At 45.9% G+C, this 20,306-nt stretch overlaps 1 protein-coding gene across 2 annotated transcripts in view; it reads left to right on the top strand.

Annotated features, from left to right (window-relative positions):
• The window catches only part of Tet1 (tet methylcytosine dioxygenase 1), a 50,992-nt gene that overhangs the window by 1,064 nt on the left and 29,622 nt on the right, over positions 1 to 20,306 (top strand). The window contains exons 2-3 of one of the 2 annotated variants that reach the window (XM_057751321.1): positions 330 to 1,198; positions 10,760 to 10,813. In XM_057751321.1, the coding sequence (XP_057607304.1) occupies positions 330 to 1,198; positions 10,760 to 10,813 (923 nt within the window). Of the gene's footprint in view, positions 1 to 329; positions 1,199 to 10,302; positions 10,507 to 10,759; positions 10,814 to 20,306 lie in introns of those variants that run through there. The other variant, XM_057751322.1, reaches the window with a different exon arrangement.

Genomic DNA, 20,306 nt, shown 5'->3' with positions numbered 1-20,306 from the left:
AAATCAAGGTGGATGCTACCCAGATCAAAATACCTTTGGTGCTAAACCCCAAGAAGGAACCCTCAAAACTAACCCAGATCAAGGTGGATGCTATCCAGATCAAAATACATTTGGTGCTAAACCCCAAGGAGAAACCCTCAAAACTAACTCAGATCAAGGTGGATGCTACCCAGATCAAGATACACTTGGTGCTAAACCCCAAGAAGGAACCCTCAAAACTAACTCAGATCAAGGTGGATGCTACCCAGATCAAGATACACTTGGTGCTAAACCCCAAGAAGGAACCCTCAAAACTAACCCAGATCAAGGTGGTTGCTACCCATATCAAGATACACTTGGTGCTAAACCCCAAGAAGGAACCCTCAAAACTAACCCAGATCAAGGTGGTTGCTACCCAGATCAATTTCTGGATGCCATTTCTGTCCTAGGACAGGCTTTTAGTGCTCTCCCACGTCAGTGGGTATTTCCTGGTGCTAACTTAGTTCCTGGTGAGGCCCTGGGCAAGGTTTCAGGCCTACCAGAGGATCTTGGTGCTATAACTATGCTAACCCAACAAGGAACTATGAATGTGAATATGGCTGCTCCCCCAGATCTGCCTGTCTTCCTTCCAAACCCTATAGTCCCATTGGCTACCTACAGTACTCCTCCTGGGCCCGAGCCCCACAGCTATGCCTCCTGTGGGCTTGAGGTCCAAGGTGCTATCCCTTTAACTTTGGACTCAGGGCATGTTCCAGCAAACTCCGAGATAAGTTCAATACCTCCAGCAATAGCTGCAACCAGTGTACAAGATGAGAAGCAGTTTTGTGCAAACCCTTCTCCACCGAACACGCAAGGGTTTACCATTGACCCTGAGAGTGGACTCCAGCATGCTCCCCTGGATCTTACCCAGGACCCTCAGGCTACCTCCAGCAAAGTGGAAGGGGGGATTTCTCAGGTCAACACGGCCAGCTCCACTGATGGTAAAGCTACTGGGATGTCTATGCCAGTGTCACAGGCCAGTACCTCTTCACAAAAACTGACACCGCCAATGGTGGAGAGGAAGAAACGCAAGCCGTGTGGGGTCTGTGAGCCCTGCCAACAGAAGACCAACTGCGGTGAATGTACCTACTGCATGAACAGAAAGAACAGCCACCAGATCTGCAAGAAGAGGAAATGTGAGGTGCTCAAAAAGAAGCCGGATTCCACTTCTTTGGTACAGGTGAGGGAGCAGCCATGTGGGTGGGTGTGTCTTCAGGGTTTGGAGACCCCCCCCCCATAAAATGTTCATCTCCATGAACATCTCCAAGAACTTGTGAATGATGTCTTGTGAAGGAGCGATGCTGGGAATTGAACTGAGCCCTTCTAGCAAGCTCAGCCTTTTTATCTTGATTGATTTGGTATAGCCAAGGTTGCATGTAGCTAGGCTAGGATCACCACAGTCTCCAGCCTGACACCCGTGCTTCAGGTCCTGAGCCCTACACCTGCATGAATGTCTCAGTAGGGCAATGTACATGCCATGCCCCTCTCCCCTCGGCCCCCAGTCTGATTACGTGAGTTTGCAATCTGGGACTTGCTTAGTGGAAGGAAAGAACCAATTGTCAACTCCATCATGTGTGTGACAGCCATGGGTCCACATACAATGAAGGGTACAGTAAATTTGAGGCCAACCTGGGCTATACTGTGACCCCCCCCCCCAAAAAAAAAGGTATTGTGTGAATTTTTTTTTTTTTTTTTTTTTTTTGGTTTTTTCGAGACAGGGTTTCTCTGTGGTTTTGGAGCCTGTCCTGGAACTAGCTCTTGTAGACCAGGGTGGTCTCGAACTCACAGAGATCCTCCTGCCTCTGCCTCCCAAGTGCTGGGATTTAAGGCGTGTGCCACCACCGCCCGGCTTGTGTGAATTTTTAATTGCTTTAGAATTTTAACTTAGTTGTTGAGACAGTATCTCCGTGTAACAGCTCTGACTTGTCCTGGAACTCCATTTATAGACTAGGCTGGCCTTGAACTGAGATCTACCTGAATTCAGTTGCCGAGCTGAGCTGAGAATTTTTTTTTTTTTTTGGTTTTTCGAGACAGGGTTTCTCTGTAGCTTTGGTGCCCATCCCGGAACTAGCTCTTGTAGACCAGGCTGGCCTCGAACTCACAGAGATCCGCCTACCTCTGCCTCCCGAGTGTTGGGATTAAAGGCGTGCACCACCACCGCCCGGCCGAGCTGAGAATTTTTATTTATTTATTTTTTGAGACAGAATTGTTCTGGCTGAACTCCTGGACTTTTATTATATCAGATGGGCCAGTCTCTTGTTAGTATTATTTAATCTGAGGGATTGAATAGGTATCATGCCTGTTAGCATGCTAAATGTGGATTCTTCCAATGATTACCCAAGTCCCCTCTATTTGATTTCTAGATTATCTCGAAATTAACTAGTACCTACAGCCAGTGTATTTCTGGCACTGTCTTCACTCTGCGGCACCAGATCCCAGGGGAGTTGCTTTTAGTGGAGAACTGAAGCTGGGCACCACTACCTTGATGATAGACATTAGACATTAGAAAGTCCTGGGAACCAAAGAGGGACAGATCAGTGGTTAATGTGCTTGGCTTTAGGTCTGACAGCTTAGAGGTAGAGGACGGAGGTCCTGCGCCATGATTTTTTTTCCTTTTGCAACAGTGTTTCCATGTGTTACCTTGGCAGTCCTGGAACCAACTCTAGACCAGGCAGCCCTAAAACTCAGACCCACCTCCTCCGCCTCCCAAGTGCTGGAATTAAAAGCGTGGGCCACAGCACCTGGGCTCTAGTAAATGTAAATTTAAAAAAGTTATTTTGAGACAAGAGCTGGCCTCTCGAAGTTACTATGTAGCTAAAACTGGCCTTTCTTTAATTGCTTATCTTCATGCCCCTTGGCTTTGTTTTAGGAGACAACTTATCGCTAGGCTGCTTGCCTCATGATCTGTCCAGATGTGGTGGGCACACCTTTTAATTCCAACACTCCCAAGGCAGAGGCAATTCTAGAACCGCCAGGGCTACACAGAAACACCCTGTCTTGGAAAACCAGGAAAAAGACAACAACTAGTCTAATAAGCAGTATTCCTCCTCCAGGACCTCTGTTTTAGTTCTTGCCTTCATGCTCTGACCTTTAAGGATGGGTGGTAATTGGAGCATTGCAAACCCAAAATCTTTCCTCCCCCTAGTTGGTTTTGGTCAGCATTTGGCCAGGCTGGCCAAACAGGTGAACTCCTAGTTCACTGAGACCCTGTTTCAAAAAGCAAGGTCAATGGCTCCTGAGGAGCAGGTTAGGTTGACGTGACCTCTGGCCTCCATGCATGCTCACATTCTCACACAGTAACTGGTCCTCAGGGGCAGCCAGAGCTCACCAGTTCTTCCTGTCTGTGCAGAAGAATTTTTTTCCCCCGTGTCAGAATGCCGTAAATAAGCTGGTTTGTACCCTTGTGAAACAATTCTTGGTTTCCGTTGAGATAGCCATGACACAGCCATTTTCTTGTCCCCCTGTATTAAGAGGCTTTTGGCCTCTGCATTTATCTATTTACACTTTACAGCTTGTTTTTATATCATTTTATATATGAACCTATTTTGTGATCAAATTTTCTGTTAAAGAGCAATGGTGGGGTCAAGACAGGAGGTGATGGGAGGTTGGGACAGGGCAAGGCTACAGCTGAGCCAAGCCATGGGATGTTGCCTAGCCTGCGTATAAGAGGAACACAGCAAAATGTCTGCCTCTGTATGCGAATCTCTTAGGTAATTTGCAAGTTTTTTTTTTTAACCAAGTGCCAGAAATTAAGACCATTTACAAAACACTTGCTTATTTTCTGCATACGAGTGTGGGTGCCAATAATAGAAGCCAGGTCCTCTCTGCAAGTGGAGCAGGTGCTCCGAAATGTCGAGCCATCTCTAGCTCCTTAAATTCAATTTAAAAGAAAAAATAGTTTATTTTTACTTTATGTGCATCAATGTTTTTCTGCATATGTCTGAAGGTGTCAGGTCCCCCAGAACGGAACTACCACGTGGATGCTGGGAATTGAACCTGGGTTCCCTGGAAGAATAGCCAGTACTCTTAGCCACAAACCATTTCTCTAGCTCCTTTTTAAATTTTTAAAAATTTTATTTTTGACAGTTTCTCTGTGAAACCCTGGCCTGGAACTCAATTGGTTACATGCCCTTTTGCCAAAACATCAATATTCCATATTGAATTGAATTGACTTCTCAGGCATAGGCTTTTGTCTGAATTTATATAATACCAGGCTGGCCTCCACCTAGCTCCGACTGCCTGTTTCCCAAGAGCTGCACCGTCAACGTGTAGGAAGCGGAGGTGGACTATGTCTTCATTACTAGCTACCAGTACAACTTTTAATTAGATTTCGGCTTGCAGCACTCTAACCTGGAAAAGGGATGAGGGGAGGGGGGCAAACTACATGTTGAGGTCACTTTGTGTCAGATGCAGGTTCAAGACAGGGTCTGAAAGAGCCCAGGCTGAGAGCCATGATCTTCACATCCTCCCGTCTCTTACCCTCTCTGTATTACTGGGATTACAGGTGTGTGCCAACATGTGTAGCTGCAGCTGGAACCTAGGGATGTGTGGTAGAGTTCAACAAGCACCTTGTCATCTGCTACACCCGCAGCTCACTTCTTGGTAGAGGGAAAGTGTCTGGCATTTTTCCGGGGGGGAAGACCTGAAACCAACAAATACTAACAAATACTAAATACAGCTAAATACTTACAGAAGAGATTTATTTATGAGGTGTTCACAGGATAGACAAGGGCAGTTTTAATTTCTTAGTCTGATTAACAAATGAGAATTTTTTTTTCTTTTTCTTTTTTTTTTTTTTTGGTTTTTCGAGACAGGGTTTCTCTGTGGCTTTGGAGCCTGTCCTGGAACTAGCTCTGTAGACCAGGCTGGTCTCGAACTCACAGAGATCCGCCTGCCTCTGCCTCCCGAGTGCTGGGATTAAAGGCGTGTGCCACCATCGCCCGGCGAGAATTTTTTTTTCAAGACAGGGTTTTTTTGTGTAACCATTCTGGCTATCCTGGAATTCACTTTGTAGACCAGGCTGGCCTCGAACTCACAGAGATCTGTCTGCCTCTGCCTCTCCAGTGGTGGGATTAAAGGCTTGCACCACCACCACCACCCGGCCCATTTTTGTTTTTGTTTTGTTTGCTTCCCAAGTGCTGGGATTAAGGGCCATCACTGGCCTTCAAAAGAAAAAAGTGTGCCTGTGGGGAAGGAAGAGACAGATGAGAGACAGACACTGAACATGAACCCAGCAGAAGTTCCATATAGATATTGGGTACCATACAGATATTGGTTGAATTCTGTGATCACAGTATGGAACTGTACGTATATAGTAACATTGGTATCTTCGTTTGATCTTTTTGTATTCATTATTTTGTTTATCTGGAAAATGGTCTCACTGTATCCTTGCCTGACAGGCAGCTTGCTTCCATCTTCTGGGATGACGGGTGTGTCCTGTCCAGCCAGGCAACATTGGTGTCTTGAAACGGGTTAGTTTGTGCATTGAGTGTTGGGTCTTTCCAGCGTTGCCTTAACTCTTGACACACAAGCTGTCTTGCCAGACGTTCTGCCTCCAGCTATTGAAGTAATGTGGGGGCTCCAAGCGGCCAGATGACTTGCCTGAGGCTGTAATTGATGTGGAATCAGGATGTGGTGTGGGAGGTCTGTTCAGCTCTTTGAGCCTGCAGATGAGCAGAATTTGAGGGCTGGAGGGGCAGAACCCAGCCTGGTTGGGGGAAGGAGATGTGTTGGAATCCTAAATTCCTTTTCAGATATGTCTTCCTCGCTATTCCTTAGAATGACTGTCCAACAAGTCCAAGGGCTCCTCATAATGTCTGCCACCCCAGTGCCAAGATTACAACCACTTGCTTTCTTTAAAAATCCTATGGGTGGTGCTCAGGGTTCACTCTGGAGCCTTGAGCAGACTAAATGGACATTCTTCATCACCACACCTCAGCAGTTTGCCCCCCCCTTTTTTTTTTGACAGGGTTTCTCAGTGTTGAAGCCTTGGCTGTCATGGAATTTGCTCTGTAGACCAGGCTAGCCTCTAACTTGCAGAGATTCACCTGCCTCTGCTTCCCGAGTGCTGGAGTTAAAAGGCATGTGCCACCACACCCAGCACCTCAACAGGTTTTTTATTTGTATTTTATGTACAATGGTGTTTAGCCCACCTGCATGTCTAGGTGAGGGTGTGAGATCTCCTACAACAGGAGTTATAGACAGTTGTGTCTTACCATGTGACTGGGAATTGATCTAGGGTCCCGGAAGAGCAGCCAGCGTTCTTAACCACTGAGCTATCTCTCCAGTCCCGCCTTTTAATTTCTCATTACATTGCTCACTTGTACTTGGTTTCATACATTTTGGACAGTCATAATTCTCCAAAGACATAATTACACTGGCTGCAAGTCAGGAGCACTCAATTTAATAATGGCACCAGTGGAGTGTATATGACTGTAGTATCCCTGATGGGGTTGGGATGGGACCAGCAGTGCTGGGAGTTCTCCTTGACCCCTGATGCCAGACTCCAATGCTCTACCAATTATCTTTCAAGGTGACCTGTGGCAAAATAGCCCTGGGTTTTTAGCTGGGGCTAATCCTTTAGCTCCTAACACCTGCAAGCTATCCCTAAAGGGATAATGCAAAATGCTAAACATCACCCTTCCGGGTGTCCAGAAATGGAGCAAGGAGTAAGAATATCAAAGGCCTTTTTTCAAAACTGAAACCATGGGGGGGTTGCGGGGACGGACACTGAAACCGGTCAGTTGAGTAGCCCTGACTGACAACTAGCCTCAGGTTCATGAGTGCTTTTATTTCCATATATATTACTGTGTGTATGTGTATTTGTGTAGATCACGTGTGTTTCGGTGCCTGGAGGCCAGAAAAGGAGGGGAGGCCAGATCCTCTGGAGCTGAGTAACAGATTGAGAGAAGTCTAGAGTAGATACAGCGAACCAAACTCAGGTTCAAGAGTAGCAAGCCTTCACTCCAGCCACTATTTTATTTGAGGACTTGGACCATATAGCATTTCTAGACCTGGGTTAAGAGTGGCAAGCTAGTTTCAGTGTCCTGTGATTGAGTTTGGAATCTGCGGGGGCTGTGTGAAGCCCATAAAAGGAGGCTGGGGAAGTGGCTAGACTGTAGAGAGGACTACCAAGGTTTTCCCAGAACCACAGTAAGTGGACAAGCAATTCCATTGACAAACTGAACTGTAGTCCTAATCTATTGCTTTGTGTGCACATTGTGTGTGTGTGCACACGTGGACATGCTCACGATGCTTGCGGAGGTCAGAACAACTTGTGGACGTGGTGCAGGTGGATCCTAGGTGCTAGATAACTCAGGTTCACGGGCTTGGTGGTATGTGACCCTCCACACTGAGCCATCTTAGTGACCCAAGCCTGACTTCCACGAGAACAGCAAGTATTATTGATGAAGATTCTAGGTTTTCCTTTCTTCTGGAGAGCAGCCTTGCACTCCTGATCCCCACTGCCTTTACCTCCCTAGTGCTGGAATCACAAGGGTGCACCACCGCACCTGGCTTCTACCTACAGATTCTATAGGATCCACTTGATTTGGGGGTGCTTCTCTGAAATCTTTGTATGTGAATGTGCTATGGGATTCATGTGGAAGTCAAGATAAATTCGTGCCATCTGGCTTGGCAGCAAGATGGCCATGCAGCCATCTCCCCATTCTGGAATGGCTCTCAGGGTTAAACAATTTTTAACTGCATGTGTGCATGCCTGCCTGTGTGTGTGTGTACAGGTGAGTGCAGAGTTAGATCGGAAGCCACCTGGCATGGGTACTGGGAACTGAACCCATACCCTGTAAAGAACATGCACTCCCTAAACACCGAGCCACGTCTCTTTCCCCTGAACCTTTACTGAACCTTTGAATACCTTTATTGATTGCTGATTTAACCTATTAAACTCCCATCTCTGAACTGAGCTGCAGATCGTCAAGGGGCTGGCACTGGAACAGACTGCAATGGGGATGGACAACTTTCACCCTCATCCTGCCCCAGTGGTACTGGGAGTGGACTTCGTGTAGCCCTGGGCACTTGCACGAACTACTTATTTGGCTCAGATGAACTTTGCCTTCATTAACTAATTTTTCAGAACAGGTACTGGGATAGCTTTCTTTAAGGTTTTGGGTTTTTGGTTTTTTCGAGACAGGGTTTTTCTGGTTTTGGAGCCTGTCCTGGAACTAGCTCTTGTAGACCAGGCTGGTCTCGAACTCACAGAGATCCACCTGCCTCTGCCTCCCAAGTGCTGGGATTAAAGGTGTGCGCCACCACCGCCCAGCTAAGGTTTTTTGAGACAGGGTTTTTCTGTAGCTTTGTAGCATGTCCTGGAACCAGCTCTGTAGACCAGGCTGGCCTCAAACTCAGAGATCTGTCTGCCTCTGTCTGGAATTAAAGGCATGCACCACCACCACCTGGCCCATTTTTGTTTTTGTTTTGTATTTTGTATTTGAGGCAATCTTGTTATATAAAGCTGTGGCTGGCCTGGTATTTGCTACCTCCCAGGCTAACCTTGGAAATCAGTGTAGTGCTTCTACCTCAGTTTCCCCTGGGTGCTTCAATTGCAGATTATTTACTTGAGGGTTTAAAAGCTCCTGCCTCCGCCTCCAGAACGGTAGAGGCAGTCAAAAGTGCTGTCGCTTTGTCTAGCTCCTTTTTCTCCCCATCTGAGACTTAAAAACTTTTTGAGTGGCTGGGCATTTTTGGGAATGGTGAGAGTGGAAATCTGGGAACAGGGGAGTATCTAGCTCATTAGAACATTTCCTTAGCATGCATGAGTCCCTGGGTTCAAGCCACAGTACTAATAAATAAAATAAATGGGAAATCAGTGCACGCCATACGAGGAAAGTGTGCTTTCGTGGCAGCCTCCGAGTTTCGGAAGGGAGGGTGACGGAACGCAGGCCTTCCGGCCCGCACTCAATTCCGAGTTTCTGGTTGTGGGAATCTGTTCTGAATCCAACTGCAAGTGGAAAACCCATTTTTGGCCTCGCAGGCAGGAAAGCCGTCCTGCCAATCCTGCAAATGTACTGCAGAAACTTTGGCCCCAGGAGGCAGGAGCGTGGGCTGGCTTCCCAAGATCTGTGCAGCTGTCAAGGTGGCTGGGATGGGACTGGGATCTGTCACTGTGCAGCTTTTTTGGCAGTGACCTTGAGACCAGCCCAGCTTGACACAGCCACTCTGGTCCTCTGCCACTAGAGTCTTTGCGGCTGTTTGCACAAGTGCAAGGGAGCTAGCTGGAGAGAGGCTGCTCTTCTTGGTCCTGCCTTTTCTGGTGTCTGGCAGGTGTCATGTGGTGCCAGCTCCCGATGGCTACCACCCACTGAGCATGGGTGAAGTCCAGGTGTGTGTGTCTGTTGGTCAGTTGCAGAGGGCTGAGGTGGCATGTTCACCCCTGGGTGGTTTGACTATTAAAAGGTGGTGTGCAGGCAGGCTTGGTTGCATGCGTGGGTGGAGAGGAGCCAGAAACACCCCTTTTCCCCAAAGGTTCGGGTTGGAGTCTGCCGCGGATTTCTTGGCACTGAAGGTCACCAGTTTACACTCAGCCTCTAGGCACTCTAGTCACCGAGAGTGGCAAGTGTATTTTGAAAAACGCCACCCTCCTCTCCTATCCATCCCGTCCTGTTTCTCTTCTGAATGCCTGATTGCTATTTATTATTTTTAGTCCGACTTTATCGTTGAACCTTTATTGAAAGAAATCAAATCGTTGTTATCTGGGCCAAGCGCCGGCTACACCGCCGCTCCACCGAGGTGTGGTTCCCAGGAATGAGACAGGCAGACCCACTACAGCTAAGCCTGTGCTGTCCTCACGTAACCTCCCTTCCTTCAATATCGCCAATATTTAGTCTTGCCTTATAAAGTCAAAATGCACAATACCTTCCCGGATTGCTGTGAGCTCCGATGCCCCCTTAGGCTCAGGGCTATCTCCTGCCGGGTGGTACAGAGCAGCGCGCCCCTCCCTGCGCCAACCTGCCCTGGTGCCACCCAGAGGTTCCTGCTCAGGGAGACTCCGCCATCGATCCGATGGTGGCGACCTGGGGGATTTGCGAACATTGTCTCTTGCAGAAGCCTCCTGTGATTTCGGTGGCGGCGACCAGATCCTCTGTAGAGAACTCCATGTCGCAGCTTGTGGCTGCCTGTGTCCTGTGGTGAGAGCCCAGCCTCACAGAGATCCTTTGTCTGGGATAGTGCTAGGCTGCGAAGATCACTTTGGAGTCTCTAAGCTCTGCCTTGCCATTGGCTGCACTCTTTGTGGGGCTGTTTTTGCAAAAGGCATGCCCAGCACGTCTACAGTGCTGGCAGGCCAGGGCTGCCTTTAAACACCATGATAATGATACCAAAAGCAGTTTGCAGAACTGCTCTCTGTGGAGGCTTCCTCTGCAGAAGCAGGCAAGATGGCTACCTCGTGGGCTTCGCCGTGAAGAATGCAGAGTCTAATTAAGAAAGACTTTTAAGAGGAAAGGGGACATTTCCCTCCATCTTTATTTATGCAAGGTTGTTGATTGTTTTTCTTTCCATTGACTTTTAAAGTACATTTTTACATGGGCTCTTCAGGAACTGACTGACAAATATGTTGGTGGTATTAAAAAATTAAGATATAAGTAGTTTTTACAGAGAAGCAGCAAAATATTTTGGGGGGGGAAGGGTGGGAACTGATATATATATATATAGGATATATATATATATGGTATATATATATAATTTTAATGGAGGCTCATATTTCAATTTTACTTTTTTTAAATTTTAGGTTACAAAAGAGAACAAGAGGCCCCAGAGGGAAAAGAAGCCCAAAGTTTTAAAGGTAATCAGCTGTTGATTAAATGATATATCTTTTTCCATTTCATTAGTATTTTCCTGTCACCTGAGGGTGAATTTGCAGTACAGTGGATGCATGGATTTTCACTCAAGTCTCTCCTCCCTTCCCCCTATGTCCACATTAGCATCCTTTATTTTCAGCTTTCTAACACGTCTTACACGAAGAGAAGTTTATATGCAAAGTGTTGAGTAATTCCTTCTCTAGCTCTCTGTGTGCCACCTGCATCTGTCATTGCACCCAGTGGACTTTAGCTCCATGGTAGAGAAGTTGACAGCTATGATTCATATTGTGACTTTTTTTTAAACATGCAGAAAATACGATGGTAAAAATCTGATAATTTTTTTCCTCAGAGTGGGGGAAGGGAAATGTCCTTAGGTTTTAGCTGAACTTCAGCTAAACTCTAAATGCTCAATATGAAGTGTTCAGTATGTCATCCCTAGTTTGAGCTGTCACAGATTGGAAGGAATCAGTTGTATAGATTGCATGCTGGTGCAGATTGCATGCTGAGAGTTCAGCTGTAACCTGATTTGGACGTTAGCTCAGAATCTGCAGCAGCTTTGTTATTATGGTATTTGGAAGAGTTAATTTAAAGGCCTATGGTCTCACTAAAAGTTCAAGGCTAGGGTAAGCCTTAGCCTAGCAAATTGCTTCAGGTTTAAGCTTTTTTTACAATACAGCAAAATGCCATTAATGCTAGCAAGCCTTTTATTTATTTATTTATTTATTTATTTATTTATTTATTTATTTATTTTTGGCTTTTCGAGACAGGGTTTCTCTGGTTTTGGAGCCTGTCCTGGAACTAGCTCTTGTAGACCAGGCTGGTCTCGAACTCACAGAGATCCGCCTGTCTCTGCCTCCCAAGTGCTGGGATTAAAGGCATGCACCACCACCGCCCGGCCAAGCCTTTTAAATGTAGAGGAAATATTAAGCAGTAAGACCGTTGATCTTTAGAATTGTATGTTTAATGTAAAGGGACTTAAGCAATCATAGCTTTGTGTCTGCAAAGTTTTCAGGCTCCAGCATGCTGAACTGAGGCAGATTCTGATGTCACTGGCTGCCCTGTTGTGTCAAGTAGAAATGCTGGCACTCAGAGCCAGTCATTGCCTTGCTCGCTGGTTCCTTTGACCACCTTGAGGTTTGTTTCCTGTGTGCATACAGAAAGGGCATGAACATCACTCATTAAGACGTGCTTACTAGAAAATGACCACCGAGTCAACAAACTAAGCGGTAGGATCTGTGAAAAAAGTAACTCATGGCATGAGGCCCGGACATAGCAAGTAGGGAATGTTTGTAGGTACATTAAACCATCTTCTGTCTACCCACAACTTATTAGGCTTACCTCCCAGCTATAGACCAGACTATCGCTGACTTTAAATCCCTCTGTTGAATGATGCGGGGTTGTGGTTGGTGCACCTGTATTCCTAGCCCTTTGGAGGTGAAAAGAGAAGGGCTAGCCTCACCTGGCTAGTGAGTTTGAGGCTAGCCTGGATTACTTGATTGTTTTGTTTTTGTTTTTAATACGGAGGGTTTCCCTACCTTTCCTGGAACTTTAGCCCAGGCTGGCCTCGAACTCAGATTCGCCTGCCTTTGTCTCCTGACAGACCTTTTTCTAAAAACCACAAAGAAGCAAGTTTCGTGTTGGTGTACATGAATGACTCAAATGGTGGGTGTGTGTGCACAAGGAGCATATCACGTGCAGAGCTCATTCTGGCCCCTGAGTTCCATCCTTGGGGTGTGTGTCCTTTAATTCTATGTTTTGTTACTCTGTGCATGTCTGTCACCTGTCAGAAGTACATGAAGCCTGTCTGTGAATGGCCCAATTCCTTCTGGCTCAGGGAGGACGGAATTCTTGCTTCCTAGTCATCAGGTGGTGTCTGAATAATAGAGGATTACCATAAATACTGCTTAATTTTTTTAAAGTCTCGAGTGAAAATCTTTGGGGTTGTGGGGACTTAGAACAGGTTGGCCTCAGATCTGTCTGCTCCTGCCTCTCCAGTGCTGGGACTGAAGGTGTGCACTGTCAGCACCTGGCTGAAAATGTTACTTTGAATTTTTTGTGTTTCTGTTTTTGTTCTGTGCAAATGAGTGATGAGTGAAGGTAACTATGGAATCCAGAAGAGGGCATCAGATCTCCAAGCACCGAGTGACAGGTGGTTCTGAGTCACTCGGCATGGGTGTAACTAAGTGCCCTGAATTGCTGAACTATCGCTTCAGTACTCTTACTATTTTTACTGTTTTGTGCTTTTCCCTTTATATATATATATTTAAGCTAGACTCTCACGTAGCACAGGCGGCATGGAAGTTGCTGTGTTGCCCACACTCACCTCAAACCCCAGATCTTGTCTCAGAATTCTGAATGCTAGAATTTCCAACATGGGCCAATATTTCTGGCTAACCTGAATGTGCTTAATGTTGGGGTTTAAAAAGTTTTTTTTTTCCTTTGGCTTTTCTGTTCTTTATGGAGAACTTTCTCAGCCCTACTGGCCCTGTAACCAGTGGCATATGTAGACCAGGATCTTCCTGCCTCTGCTTCCTGAGTGATGGGACTTCTTATTTTATTTTAAAAATGTCTTGTACAGTGAATTTTGATCTTATTCACTTCCTGTCATGTGTATATGTATGCACATAGATGGAAATAAAATCCATTTGTTGCATCTATAGGAAACAGCCTCAACTTATGTGTTCTTTGGCATGAGATGCAGGATTTAGGGGTAGTGTATCTCAGGTTCTATTTGAGTGACCCCTATTCAGGGGCTCAGTGATGGGACTCTGCAGATGGGATTGGCCACCTCTCAGGTGGCATTATGCCAAAGACCTGTTTCCCTGGGGTTCACTCTGAGCCCTTACTCCTTCATATGGCCAGGTCACCCACCATAATGGATGGGGCAAATGGCGGATTTTCTGATTTTTTTTTTCCATATATTTTTATTTTATTTTATTTTATTTTTTTCTCTTGACAAGGCCTCACTACGTAGATTGGATTTCCTGACTCTGCCTCCCAAGTGCTGGGATTAAAGGTCTGCGCCACCAATGCCTTGTTATAACTTTTTTTGCTTTTGGACCAAAACCAGGATTATGGATGTAGTGCCATCAGAGCTGGTTGAAGTCAAGCTAGTGTTCTCATCCGTCAGTCTAAAGCTGCCTCAAACCAAGTGGGTCCTCTTCCTTTGTCTCCAGGGGACATTCTCCTAGTATCTGGTTATAAAATATTGAAGTACTCCCATTATTTGAAATGTCCATGGAATTTAAAAACCGGAAACTGTCTTCAGAAGCAGCTTCTAAAGTGATCTTGTATCCTTGATGATGCTGATAAAGGAGAGACACTGGGGTCTGGGATGGAGAGGACACTGGGCCTGCGTCACAATAGCATGTAACATGTATCTATGCATGCATGAAAACATGGTTTCATGGCACAATTTTCAGAATATTGCCTCATTTGAATGTTCCATAAAGGTTTCTTTCTGAATAATGAGTATATACAAAAGAATGGGGCCATAATGGTGTGTTTGTAGTATACAAACACACACACACACAGAGAGAGAGAGAGGGTCCAGTGTGTTTCCTGCTACATCTTGGAGATAAAAGCCTAACAAGGAAGGGCAAGCCAAAAGCTTAAGCAAGTGAGTTATAAGTTGTGCGCACTATTTGGAAGAAAAGGAAAGTAGGGCTTGGTGCTTTTTAGGTTTTTGTTTCATAGTATTCTGACACAGGATGCGGGTGGCTACCAGAATATTTAGTTGTAACTGTGAGACACTATTTCCTTCACTTGTTGATTGTTACCATGTATTCTAGGGGTATTACATAGACTTGGTGCCTTTTCATTTTGAAACGCTTTATAATTTTGATACCTTTTTATCTACTATAAATTAGAATAGAATGGCGAAGGATTTCTCATACATACAATTGTTTGGTTTTTGTTTTTTTCATTTTTACAGATAGGGGTTCTTTTGTGTAGCCTTGGCTGTCCTGGAACTAACTCTGTTGACCAGAAAGGCCTTGAGCTTCACAAAGATCCGCCTTTCTCTGCCACCTAAGTGCTGAGATTAAAGGTGTGTGCCACCATCGTGAGGCTCTTTTTTTTTTTTTTTTTTTTTTTAAATTTTCTGTTTGTTTTGCCTGCATGTATGTCTGTGGATCCTCTGTTACTAGAGTTACAGTCCGCTGTAAATTCCCATAGGTGCTGGAAGCGAAGCCAGTGCTCATAAGCATTGAGCCATCTCTGCAGCCCAATGTTAAACCAGACAGGGTCTCTCTGTAATGGTCCTAGCTGTCCTGGAACTAGCTCTTGTAGACCAGGCTGACCTCGAACTCACAGAGATCCACCTGCCTCTGGAGTTCTGGGATTAAAGGTGTGTGCCACCACTGCCTGGCTCATTATTTACATAAGGTGGCAGAGTAAAGGGGGTGTTGGGAAAGGGGGCTTTGGAGGTGCAGGATGAGGGATGACACTGTCCTTTAATCCTTGCATTCAGTGGGTTGGTCACTGAGTGAGGCCAACCTGGTCTATCGAGTTAGTAATAGGACAGCCAGGGCTGTTAAACAGAGTCCTGCTTCAAAAAAAGAAAAAAAAAAAAATCAGTAACAATTAGCCAGCCTGCTCTACATAGTTGTGACCTTAGAGTTGCCTAGGGATGTAATTCAGTCTCAAGAATACTTATTGTAGCCGGGAGATGGTGGCGCACGCCTTTAATCCCATCACTCGGGAGGCAGAGGCAGGCGGATCTCTGTGAGTTCGAGACCAGCCTGGTCTATGAAGCTAGTTCCAGGACAGGCTCCAAAACCACAGAGAAACCCTGTCTCGAAAAACCAAAAAGAAAAAAAAAAAAAAAAACTTATTGTATTCCCAGTACCTCACAACCTGCAATTCTAAATACTAGCACTTACATCCACCACTCAAAGGTGGAGGCAGAAGGCAGAAATAGCAGGTTCCAGGTCTAAGTTGGTCTGGATTACATGAGACCCCGTCACACACACACGCACACACACACACGCACACACACACAAGGCAAGGCAAGGACAGAATACTTTCAACACAGAAAGGGTGTGTGTGTGAGAGAGAGAGGGAGAGAGAGAGCGCGTGCGAGTTCAGTGTGGTCATCCTGGCACAGACAAAGCCTTTTCTATGCAGGAAGATTCATTAAGAGGTACACACGGGGCTTCTGGTTTTCATACCTAGAACTGCAGCAAACCATTTTGCCTAGAAATGAACAGACCAATTTCAGGGCTAAATTCTCACTAAGGCAGCCCATGTGTAACCATTTGTTCATCGCTACGATGTGAGCATTTCTAACCTGATGCAGGTCCAACTGTGTGTTGGCTTGCACCTGTCCCCCAGCATTGGCGAGGCTAGGAACAAATGATGCCTTGAGGTGGAGACCAGCCTGGCAACCTGAGAATATGGCTAGCCAGGCTCTAAACCATGTGTCCATCCTGTGATTTCTAGGAATCTTGCAGATTTGGAGTAGATACAAGGCAAGTCGGGTAAATGAGCTGCAGGAAATCTTCATTCAGACCCTTCCAAAACAACAAAAGAGCTGTCATTTCTTTCTGGTCCACAAAAAAAAAAAAAAAAGTGTGTGTGTGTGTAGCCCAGAAGTCATATCAGTGCCTTATTCTTCCCCAATTCCCCCCCCCTCCACTTTTCGTGGCATTGAACCTGGAGCTCCCAGATTGGCTAGGCTGGCCAGCCAGTGAGCTCGAAGAGTCAGGCTGTCTCCAAGCCACATGTCTCCTGGAGCTATTGTTTCAGGCATGCTTGCACAACAAGCACCTTAGGATCTCAGCCGGCTCCCAGCCGCTGTGTTTGTTCTGGTAATTCATGATACCTGGGTCACCTTCCTTAGCATCCCCCACATAGTTATCATAATAATTCAACTGTGAGACATAATTTCATTAAATATTTGTTAAGCACTTTATTGGCTTTAATTCATGTTCAAATTGTAATATCTATAGGATTTAAACTTTTTTTTTGGATTTTCGAGACAGGGTTTCTCTAGCTTTTGGTTCCTGTCCTAGAACTAGCTCTTGTAGACCAGGCTGGACTCGAACTCACAGAGATCCGCCTCCCTCTGCCTCCCAAGTGCTGGGATTAAAGGCGTGCGCCACCACCGCCCGGCTAGGATTTAAACTTTTTTTTTTTTTTTTTTTTTTTGGTTTTTCGAGACAGGGTTTCTCTGTGGTTTTGGAGCCTGTCCTGGAACTAGCTCTTGTAGACCAGGCTGGTCTCGAACTCACAGAGATCCGCCTGCCTCTGCCTCCCGAGTGCTGGGATTAAAGGCGTGCGCCACCACCGCCCGGCCCGGATTTAAACTTTTTAAAATTACATTTATTTGTGGGGATTGGCCATGTGCCACCTTGTAGGTATCTGAAGCATCCGTGTTGTCTCTTAGGACAGTTCATTATATAGTCCAGCCAGTTCTAGTAGCTGAGCCTCCTCTTGCACCTACAATCCTTCTGCCTTGGCCACTTTATTACTAAGATTAGAAGTGTGCACAAACACACACAGCTTGGAATGCTCTTCAGTGATGGAATTGTTGTTGTCTTTTGTTTTTTCTAGACAGGGTTTCTCCGTAATAATCCTGGCTGTCCTGGAACTCTGTACACCAGGCTGCCTCTGCCTCCCTAGGGTTGGGATTAAAGGTGTGTGCCACCACCGCCTAGCTCAGTGAAATTATTTTCATTGTTGTTATCAGGTGATAAAGGACATCCTTGCTACCCTAACTGGGACATTCCAGTACTTCTCTCCTCAATCCCAGCAATTCTTGTGCCTGCCCTGTCCTAGACTGAATTTGTGTTCACATGGATGCCAAGGGTTACTTGAGTCCTCTTTTATGGAGGGCCCAGGGACTAAACATAAGCCGGCTGTTTTAGTACCATCAGGAACCTTGATCCACTAAACCATCGCACTAGATTTATTTTGCTCTTTGATGTCATGTTACTCCTGCCTGTGGGTAAGGTCTTTCTGAGCTGTAAGGAAATTCAAATTCAAACAGCCATAACGGGAGGGCGGGGCAGGAGACAAGGTACAAGGCGTAAAAATGGCAAAAACCTTCAGTTTTTAAGAGTAGCTCATGGTATGGTTTTAGCTCAGAGGTAGAATGACATCTAGACACATTCACATTATCTGTTTGGGACAGGAACTCAGAACCAGAGATCTGCCTGGGTTTGGAGGCATGTGCCACCATACCTGGCAACATTTATTTTGGAGACGGGGTCAGAGGCCATGCTGGCCTCCATCTGCTCACACCTCTTCTGCTACAGCCTCTAAACCTGGAATTAGCAGGCGTGAGTCACCTACTCAGCTTGCGGCTCTAGTTAATTTCCAGATGACTGTAAGGCAAGCAGTGAAGCTTCAGTTGGGTGAGCGCAGTGGTAACCTAGACATTCTTCCTTTATCTGCCTCTCGCAACTGCTCCTTGCTCTCACCTTCCTTATCTGACTCGCAATCCCACTTTGGAAAATGGGATTTCAAACCCTCAGCCTGACTTCTCCAGACCTTGGTGGTGGCAGCTCTGAGGGAAAGATTTGCCCCTGGTCAAGATAACAAAGCAAGTGTTTCAAGCCTTCCTCAGGTGGATGAAGGAAACAAACACCTTAGAACCCCTCTTGAGAAGGTATTGGTTTGCTAAGGGGTTGGCTGGCTATATGCACAGTGATATCACTCCCTGGCAAGGCCTTGGGTTCTACAGGAAAAGGAAAGCTTCCTCAGATAATGGCACTAAGTGTAGTTAAATATATGCAGGGTCTCACTGTTTGGCTCTGGCTCTTCTGGAACTCACTATGTAGGCTGGTGACTTCTGCCTCCAACTGCTGGGAGGGATTAAAGGTGTGCACAAACACACAACTAAATGTCTCAGGCCCACGCCACCACAGCTGGTAAGAGTTTGTGTCTTTGGTTCTTGGAGCTAGAGAAAAGGGTCCTTTTTTCTTTGGTTCCTTTGTGTGTCTTCATGAAATCCACCCTGGCCCTGGGGCCTGGGATTTCTGATTCTCCTGTCTCAGCCTCTGGAAGAGCAGCTTTAATGTTGGTACTTAAATTTATGACCATCCTGCTTCCCTCATTCAGGGATTACTCGCCAGGCTAAAGGAACACTTGACGTGGTGTAGTTGCATCTTGTAATTCTAGATTTTTTTCTTTTTTTGAGCCTGTCCTGGGGCTCTGTGGAACAGGTTGGCCTTGAACTCAACAGAGTATGACAATTTTCAAAAAGATGTATCTGTTTTATACATTTGTATGCTTGCATTCATTGTAATGTCATTCCTATTTGAATTTTAATTGTCAAATTATAGCTGGATATATTCTTTTTTTCTTGACCATTACATATAGTTAACACCAGGTTGTAAATAATGTGCAGTTTTTTTTTTTTTGGTTTTTCGAGACAGGGTTTCTCTGTGGTTTTGGAGCCTGTCCTGGAACTAGCTCTTGTAGACCAGGCTGGTCTCGAACTCACAGAGATCCACCTGCCTCTGCCTCCCGAGTGCTGGGATTAAAGGCGTGCGCCACCACCGCCCGGCAATAATGTGCAGTTTTAACATCATCCTCTCCATCATCCCAACAAGGCTTTGTTCTCCAAAGCCTTCCATCAGCACTAATGTCTCGGCCCTTCCCGCAATTATTTAAGTGGACCAGTAAATGAGTAGTGTTTTGGATGTTTCAACATGTTCTCTCTAGCCCACACAGCCTAGGCTAGCCCTCAAACTTGGCTAGCATCGTGGCCTTCGCCTCGCAGGTAGCGAGATTATAGGTATTAGCCAGGATACCTGATGTACCAGTGTTCTTGGTTTTGAGGTAGGGTCTCGTTGCCTAGGTGGACTTCTTTACCTCGCCTCCTGGTTGCTGACATTATAGGCACACTCAGTCTTTTTCTTAAGCTCCTCCCACCAGTTGGAATGATGGGACAGATGGAAAATCGAACAGCTAGAGGTATATGGCAAGACTCAAAAAGAAACCACACGGGACTAGAAAGATGTGGTTAAGAGCACTTCCTGCTGCATTCTCGGTATGTGTAATGTCAGCCGGCTCACAACCACCTTTAATTCCAGTTCCTGGGGAGCCAGCGCCGTCTGAATTCTGAGGGGAATACAGGTGTTCACCACCACACCTTACATCTGAATCAGGTTTTTAAATTGCATTTTACACCATTTACCTTCTGGTGTGTGTTTGTGGGGATAGGGGTGGGGTGTTGTTAGACTCAGAGCTGCCTGCCTCTGCCTTAAGAGGGCTGAGGATAAAAACATGTGCTGGCGTGCCTGGCTGTTACCTTCAGTCTGTGTGCCACGTGTGTGGCTTGGTGCCTTTAGGGGGGTCTAAAGGTGATATCTCTTGGACTCTAGTTACAGATGGCTGTCAGCCATCTCTCCAGCCCTGGATGTCATATTTTAAAAAAATACTTCTTGATGTCTTTTTCTCATTGAAGTGGGGCCCTGATCGTTTCTGCCATTCACTGCGTTCCTGTGTTCCTTAGTAGTGTTGCATTGT

Source organism: Chionomys nivalis, chromosome 19 (genome assembly GCF_950005125.1).
Source record: "Chionomys nivalis chromosome 19, mChiNiv1.1, whole genome shotgun sequence".
NCBI lineage: Eukaryota > Metazoa > Chordata > Mammalia > Rodentia > Cricetidae > Chionomys > Chionomys nivalis.
The sequence above is the reverse complement of the archived record's forward strand: the minus strand, read 5'-3'. Positions and strand labels throughout refer to the sequence as shown.